Source organism: Pyrus communis, chromosome 16 (genome assembly GCF_963583255.1).
Source record: "Pyrus communis chromosome 16, drPyrComm1.1, whole genome shotgun sequence".
Taxonomy (NCBI): domain Eukaryota; kingdom Viridiplantae; phylum Streptophyta; class Magnoliopsida; order Rosales; family Rosaceae; genus Pyrus; species Pyrus communis.
Genome location: NC_084818.1, coordinates 18,553,127 through 18,561,403, shown reverse-complemented (window position 1 = coordinate 18,561,403; position 8,277 = coordinate 18,553,127). Strand labels below are relative to the sequence as shown.

At 37.8% G+C, this 8,277-nt stretch overlaps 1 protein-coding gene across 1 annotated transcript; it reads left to right on the top strand.

The window, feature by feature from the left end:
* Nucleotides 1-389: 389 nt before the first annotated feature.
* Nucleotides 390-3,910, top strand: LOC137720433 (uncharacterized). Its single transcript, XM_068459500.1, has 6 exons — nucleotides 390-506; nucleotides 592-646; nucleotides 979-1,029; nucleotides 2,345-2,436; nucleotides 2,511-2,588; nucleotides 3,643-3,910. Exons 1-6 carry the CDS (start codon nucleotides 451-453, stop codon nucleotides 3,785-3,787), a joined length of 477 nt encoding a protein of 158 aa, XP_068315601.1. The 5' UTR covers nucleotides 390-450; the 3' UTR covers nucleotides 3,788-3,910.
* The last annotated feature ends 4,367 nt before the right edge of the window (nucleotides 3,911-8,277 follow it).

Below are 8,277 nucleotides of genomic sequence, written 5' to 3'. Positions count from 1 at the left end.
TTTTTTTGAACAAACGATAATAGGGGGAACAGGTGGGCAGTGGGTTTAATCTCACAATGAGTTAGCAATACTGCAGTTTGATTTCTTTGGCGAGAGAATGGAGGGGTTGGGCTTAGCCCAAAAAGGAACTATTAATCAAAGCTTTATACTTGGGCCTCTGAAAACTCCATTGGGAATATTTGGGCCAAGGGCAACGACGATAAGCCATATATCTCTCGAATTGAGCTCTTATGTTTAAGCTCAGCCCAATGTAAGGATCGATCCACTGAATTTTGAGCCCAAATCTGCAACCTTGATCGGCTCAGTCCACGGTTCCCTCAAACCCGAATCTTAACCCAAAGCCCAAAGCCCAAAGCCCGAACCTAGGGCTTTTAGTTTTTTCAATTTTCCAAGCTCTCCCCTGTTCTTCTCACTGTCAGTGTGCGAACGCGAGGCTCGCAAGGGAGGAGGATGACGAAGTTCAGGAAGCTAAACCGACCCACGGGTCACCGCATGTCCATGCTCAGGTTCCTAATCTCACAGATTTAGCTTTCGAAGCTCAAAATGTTAATGTAATTATGGTTGAAAGAATTAGTGTGGTTTGATGCGCAGGACGATGGTGTCGCAGTTGGTGAAGCACGAGCGCATTGAGACTACTGTTTCCAAGGTACCTCCTTCTCTTTTTCTTCCTTCTCATTTTTTCATTTACTTGTTGGGATTTTCCCACATTTTACAAATTTAGGGGTTTTCTGGGTTTAGGGTTTTAGTTAATTTCTCTGATTGAGACAAAACTATCTGATTATATTTCTCTTCTGTCTATGATTTTGTATTTTTTGTAATAATTATATTAAAATTCCTTTTCTTTTGGTGCCTGAACCCTGAAACATTTTTTATGCCATGGTCCAACAAGTTTATAAGGACAAAAAGTTTCACCGTAAGCTTCGATGTTTCGGGAAATTTAAACTTTATGTTTAAATGTTTTGTTTGTTCTATTTGCAGGCCAAGGAGATCCGTCGCGAGGCTGATAAAATGGTGCAGCTTGGAAAAGATGTATGTATTGATTCTGCTATAATTGTGTTTAAGTATTACATTTACGGGTAGTTTCTTACAAATCTCCAGTCTCTACATTTTTATACTTAATAATTGTTTTTAGAAGATGAAGTTTTTCGTTGACAGAGATTTATGTATGCTATAGCCCATCGGAGAGAATCTTAAAGTGACTGTTTCGGTTAACAGATAGGCCCTGCTTCTCTATAATTACAGAAATGAATAGGTTTGAAATAACACACCTTCTGATTTGTATATGAGGAACACGTGCTTGAGTAACTCCTAGTTCCCAAGTTTGCAATTCTGTAAATTGTGACGTTATTCCAATTGGATAGAAAATTTTATGCAATCGTAGATAGTCCAACATGAGATTGAAATGTGAGGTGCAAGTATTGGAGTGAGGTTGAGTTGCAAGTGTTCAAAATTTTTAAGTTCAAAAACATGTTAGGTGCTTATATTTGGTGATTCAATCACCCAGTGTTCTTTAGTTGTTGGGTGTGAAACATGGTGAATGTTTGATGATTTGATCACCTTGTGTGTGTTAGTCGTAGGGTCCTGCATCAGTTTTCTGTTGAAAGCGTCCCTAGTTGTTTGAATGAGAAAAACACTAGTCGGACTGTTGTTTGGGTAAAAAATATCTACCGAAATGCATATGTTAATATTTGATTAGAGAGATTACATATACCTTTTTACTTTCTTTTGGGTTTGGGAAAAGGGGTTAATTGTTGGATGTAAACCAGCATCTGCCAGCATAATCTACAAGAAAAATAATATCTAATTGAAAAATCCAAGAATACCCAATGCCCAATAAGTCATGCCCCATAGAACCGATACAGTCATCTGTGAGCTTCATGATAAATATCACTTATTTGAAAGTCTTCTATATTAACCAGAACTTGGTAGTTTGATACAGTGCTTTGACATTCGTGTGTGAATATTTTTATGTAATTTTATTTTAGGAAAACTAATGAAAAGGGCTTGAAAACTTTGAGTTTTAACGACAAAGACAAAATAAAAGGTAAAGTGAATAGTACCAAGATTGACTTTTTAGTGTAAAAATGTGGCTTTTCGTTAAAGTGCACAGTACCGGAAGCTTTTCGTTAAAGCTCCCTTTTATTTTTATCTATAAACACTTTATGAGGGTATTTAACAAAGTTCTAACTCAATATTTGGCTATATGAACATGATGTATCGAAATTTGAAATATGCTTGTACTCTTGTTTTGCGGTGCAAAGTTGTGGAAATATCTTCATTGTAAATCCATTTGTATGGATTTTTTTTTCTCACGTGATTCTGTTCTCTTTCAATATTGAGACAGGGCTCCTTGTGTGCCGCAAGGCGCGCTGCTGCTTTCGTGCGTGGGGATAATGTACTTCACAAGCTATTTACAGAAATGGCTTATCGATACAAGTGAACCTCAAACCTCTTGTTTTTTAAGTCTTCTATATTTTCATTTGTTACATTGGTTGGATATTATGTTACAGAGATCGAGTAGGTGGATACACAAGACTACTTCGGACTCGTATACGAGTTGGTGATGCTGCACCTATGGCCTATATTGAGTAAGGCTGTTATTTATTTGTTGATTGAAGTATGTTTGTCTGTCTGGCGAAAACAAATAAAAGAACAAAGAAATATGTTTGTCGAATTTAAATACTTGTAAAGGTGGTAGGTTTTACCCATGCTCAAATACCCAAGTAAAAGAGTGTATGGCCACTCATTTTAACCTTTGGGTATAAATGGTCCATTTAAGACCCGTATAGATTTTAATATATAGGCATATTCGTATGTGTTATCTCTGAACATAAAAACTAAGAGACAACAAATCCACCCAAACAGAACCCATCAATTTGAATCCAAAATAAAATCAAGTGAAGCCAAAAAATGCCAAATGAAATCAAGCACCAAAATGAAATATCGAGAATATGTCCAAAAACATTTCTGAGAAAAAAACCAAGGACAGTTTCGATGTAGTTTGTTTCCTTCTTTTGGGGGCCTTTGTCCCTCCTATATACCAAAAGGAGAAGTGAATTACTGGGAGTACGATGATTAACAAATAATCTGAGTGCATTTGGTGCATGCATGCATTCATTTTATGTCCGTAAATGGGCAATTGTCGTTCCTTTTCATATTAATAGGGTAGGAGTCTTTTGGAAAATAAACAAAGATTATATATGAACAAATGGGGTAATTTTGCATTTTATTGATATATTTGATCCTCAGTAACTGCCTTCTTTGCCATCTTTGTATACTTGTCTGCCATACTGAATTCATTTTGCAGTGTTTGTTTAATTTACAAATTTTTGCGGACATTGATTGTCCAATATGTGATGCTTTCTAAACCCTCACTTTTCTCCTTGGGATGGAAAAACAAGAGGAAGAAAATGGGAAGCATAGGCAAAAAACATAAGCAATACGATTTACTTGTCTAGTGTCTGCCTACCCCATTGCTTAAATAATACACTGTCCTCAGTTTTTCTTATAATTTTCAGTAGTAACAAGTACAATTCTATCCATCAGATAACTCTACTAGCACGCAGTGGTTCACTGACTGTTTTGATCAATACTGGTTGATGTTGGGCTACATTCTAACTATGTGTTGGCGAACTTGTATAGGTTCATTGACAGAGAAAATGAGCTCAGACAATCAAAACCACCAGCCCCCCAACCACCTCAGAGAGTTCCTTTGGATCCTTGGGCGAGATCCAAGCTTTGCAAGCAGTTTGCACCTCCTAAAGAAGATAAGAGCTCTGAGATTTGATTTGCTGTATTGAGACTTTATTTCCATAGTTTCCTGAGTTGCCAATATCTTATGATTCCGTCACGAGAAAGTCTTTGATTTCTTGTGGTTCTCCTAATAGGAAGTCTCTGATTTCTTGTGATTCATAGTAAGATGCCCCTTCATCAAATTCCTTAGTAATGAACAATTGTGTCAAACTCGATATGCATTTGGACATGGGAGTCGAGAAGTTGATGCACATCAGTTTTAATTTATTTTATCGCTAAAAGAAGTCGATGGATGCGCTGAGCACAGCACGGCCACAGCCATTTAAGTAAGGCATGACACAGACCAAGCCCATTTAAATAAAGGAAAATTAATTAAAATAGTTTGAAAATTTTAAGTTTTAACGATAAGGACAAAATAAAGGATAAAGTGAATCGTATCAGAATTGACTTTTTAGTGTAAAAATGAGGTTTTTCGTTAAAGTAAACGGTACTGGGAACTTTTCATTAAAGTTTCCTTTAAATAATGCACGGCACAACATGATTGGTAAGAAGTTAGCTAGCCGAGCCCAATATTCAAGTCCAATTGTTTGATTGGCCCACCGCCCATTGGGCGTATCAGGAGTAGAGAGAGTTGGATCATTATGAAGGATCTTATTTATTCATTATTTTTTAATTACAAATGTGTTATAGGCATAATTTACTGAATAATTATAGAGGCTAGAGAGAGAGGGGGCGCGACATAAAGAGAGAGAGAGAAAAGATGTGTAATTTTGAGGTGTGTATTATCTCATCCCATTTATAATAGTAGGGAATGTAAATTCCTTATCCCAATAGGATTACCATTATAATAGGATAATAACTAGTTTAAGAGATATGGTAGAATCCCGTAAGGATATCCCGGATATGATAAGATTTATATGATCACATTCCTAATTTAATAAGACTGCAACACTCTCCCTTGAGTGTGTAAATACTCAACTAAATGATGCATCAGGTCTTCAGCAATGAAGTAAGTACAGTTGATAAAGTCGTCGGCACAATAAGCGAATGCGAGTCTCAAATCAATGGAAGAATGCATAAAAGGTAAAACTCACAAAACCTTGCTATGGTAAAACCCAAGGTAGGATAAAAACTCATAGACTAAGGAGAAAAGTGAGAAGTTGCATTAAGTCAAAACTAAATGTCTTCTGGACGCAAGTAGAAGAGCTCACAAGGGTATGACTAGGCCAAGATGGGGTGCCTCATCAAAATTTAGTTAGGTAGTAAAAACCGAGTGGGAAAAATGCTCATAATCGTAGGGAAAAATAGTATATTAAGATCAAGTGAGTATACTTTTGGATACTCTCCCTAAGTTTGGCAGAACTTCCAAATGAGAACTACAAGCATTCCATATGAATAGTTAGGCATACCAATTCCTCGGACAAGCTCCTGGAAGGTTGACTTCGGCGGTGACGTCGATAAAGGTTGGCAAGGTTGTCTGGGATCGGCTTGCATGACTTCAATCTCCTGATGCTTTGCTGATGTGATGTAGATGCAATATGTCTTGGTTGTTGATGTATCATGTCTTGGTCAGGTGGATACATGCAGCATAGTCTTCATGGATTGTCATTGGGACTCAACGATGGATGAAAACAGCAAGTACTTCGAATATGTTGAACAAGATCTCTTAACCATGTCTCACGTATGGCATAGTGAAGTAAGGTGAGCCTTGGAATGATTCGAAGATTTCGCAACTAAGGTCATATCGTGGACCTCCAAGATATTGCAATATCCCTAATAGTGAAAACATAAACCATTAAGGGATGTGCTTTGCGCGGGCTTGATAAGTAACCAGCGTCAACATAACAAACAAGGCAAGCATCATTCCGAGGATCAAGGGGGTCAGAACCACGTGGGATGCATTGGGATTAGCCCAAATCCGTAATACCTTCAAGGTAGCAGAAAAACGTCTTTAATACCAATTCAGTGGTTGCATATAGGCGCAGTGCTACATCTTTACCAACAAATTAATTACGAAGAAGATGTCCTATCTAATGTAATAAGCTAAGTACAACAAAGCGCAAAGTTGAACTCAGATATGGAACTTCGGATTCCATAAACTCTTTAAGGTCTCATTTGTATATAACCTATGGAAGATCATAAGTATACTCAAAGGTAACACCTTCGGGGGTGTAGTTCGACTAGTAGACCAAAGTACCATCAGAACAACGCTTGAACTTTAGGTCAAGTTATAAATGAGTTTTCTCAGGATCCATCATCTCAAATTTCATCTTCAGGTGCGAGCAATTTTCTCAAGCTCTTCCAGAGTCTTAATGAGATTCATGTCATTGACATAAAATATAACTCTAGCAATTCAGAATAAGACGTAATAGTTTAACATGCAAGGGCATAATTCATATCCCTATGGAGAAACACTAATCACATTCGTAATGCTGCAGTGAATCACAGGGCGTTTGAGAGAAACCTTGCGCTATAAGGCATGCAACATATCGCACTATTTCATTCATCACATTACGCTTCATTTCCCACTTGTAACATAATAGGGTTACCTTAGGCAGTGTAGGAACTGTGTGTTCAAACATACTTTGGCAAGGAATTTAACTTGGATTGTAATTTCGGTTATCCAATCAGTTCTATGTTGTCTCTAATCAACGGAACACGGTTCAATATTGTCACTTTCATTTAAGTCGGTAGCTACCATATGAGTGAAAACATCATCGATGATAATCTCATTCAAATTCCATTATCTCATCCAAACTAGTATACTGGACCAAGAACTTCAAGTCTTGGGAGTAATCCGGATTAATCTCATGAGATGGAAATGATTTGAGATAGCGATCGAGTATGGATTCATTGTGTGTCGTGACCTTCCTCTTCTAGGAAAGTGAATCTTATGAACCAAGTGATCTGTCGTGCTTTAGGCCGAGACAGATTAATTGGATATCCGCCGGTGTACTAGATCGTCTGACAAGGGCGACCAAACTGTCATTCAGGGGCGGCACATCCTTCGAGGATGTTGATTCGACGTCCGTTAAGTACGTCTATCCTTACAAGCAAGTTTTCAGATGTTATATGATCTTGTCACTTTTGCTAGATCGAGGGAATGCATCTAGAGCAACATTTTGAAAACTTATCACACTTGTGTAATATGGGGATTGAGATGAGACATAGTTGGCAACTTCCACGCAAATTTGTGTTGTTCTACGGTAACGTTGACGTTTTTATCTTCCCTTAACGGCGGGAAGACTGTCTCATTGAAGTGACAATCCACAAATAGGCGGTAAAGAGATCGTTTGCAAGGGCTCTAAGAACGTTAATGTGAAGGAGAATCGTAATTGACAAAGATTCACATCCTTCTTTGAGGACCCATATTGGTACGTTGCAGCGGCGCAACTTGGCACATGGAATGCACACCCAAATGCGTAAGTACGAAACGTCAGGTTTGTACCTAGTAATCAACTGTAACGTCAAAATATGTTGGGTGGCAATGGGTCTCAAGGCGGACCAACATAACTACGTACAAGATTGCATAGCCCTAGACAGAAATCGAAAGCTTGGTACGTTCACAAAGGTTCAAGTGATCAATTAAATTGTGCTTTATAATCGCTTTGCGAGGCTATTTTGGGGTGAACCTGGGAATTCGATGTCCAATTACAAACCCAAAAAAAAAAATGCAATACTTGTCGAAGCATCTTCAATATAACTCTTTGGCATTATCCAGTCTTCTAACCTTTATGGAATAATTAGGGTGGTGAACCCTTAAAATCGACCAGGAGATTTAGCAGCAATGTGTGTGGACAAACATGTGACCAGTTTGTCGATTCATCAACCAAAATCATAAGTATTTATACGGTCCGCATTTTGGTTGAATTAGTCCACATATATTCCTATGAATTTATTGTGAAAAGAGGGTTGGTTCGTATCTTTGCTAGGAATGATTTAGAAAATTAATTTTCTCAACGAGTAGGCTTGGCATGACACACCCCGACCAGAATCGAGGCATGTTAGCTGTCACGTGAGGGTGACGTAGCCATGTGCGCAAAGCGGAAGTGATAAAAGTATGAGAATGTGAGTAAATAAAAACCAAACTAACTAATTTACACTAGAGATAAACATATAAGTGTGTGGGAGTGTTTAAAGTAGAGATACAAATATTTAGAGTATAGGCAACCTAGGTGCAATCTAGCAAACCAAGTACTAATTGTACAGAACATGAAAGAAATTCATACATTTATTGGAAGACTATTAGAACCGCCTGGAAATCCTCGTGAGACACTAACACGAACAACTAACTAGAACCTGGAGGGGCGCAAAACAGAAAGCTTAAGTGGGCAAAAACAAAGCTTTTGAAAACACATTTCTCTTTATAAACATAATAACCCCTCACCGTAAAACCCATATAATTTCCCAGAAAATAATAATACATACGTATATAGAAATCATGCTCGAGAGTCGTGAAAACCAAAGTATGCCATGTCAAAGTGTATCAGCAGATATAAGGTGTAAGCTAGGTGATGGAAATCA

Bases quoted from the DNA above. Each gene is read 5' to 3' on its own strand.
- LOC137720433 (XM_068459500.1), top strand. From the start codon at position 451: ATGACGAAGTTCAGGAAGCTAAACCGACCCACGGGTCACCGCATGTCC. The intron at 2,437-2,510 runs GTGAACCTCAAA...ATTATGTTACAG, and splicing joins GAAATGGCTTATCGATACAA to AGATCGAGTAGGTGGATACA. The intron at 2,589-3,642 runs GTAAGGCTGTTA...GAACTTGTATAG, and splicing joins GCACCTATGGCCTATATTGA to GTTCATTGACAGAGAAAATG.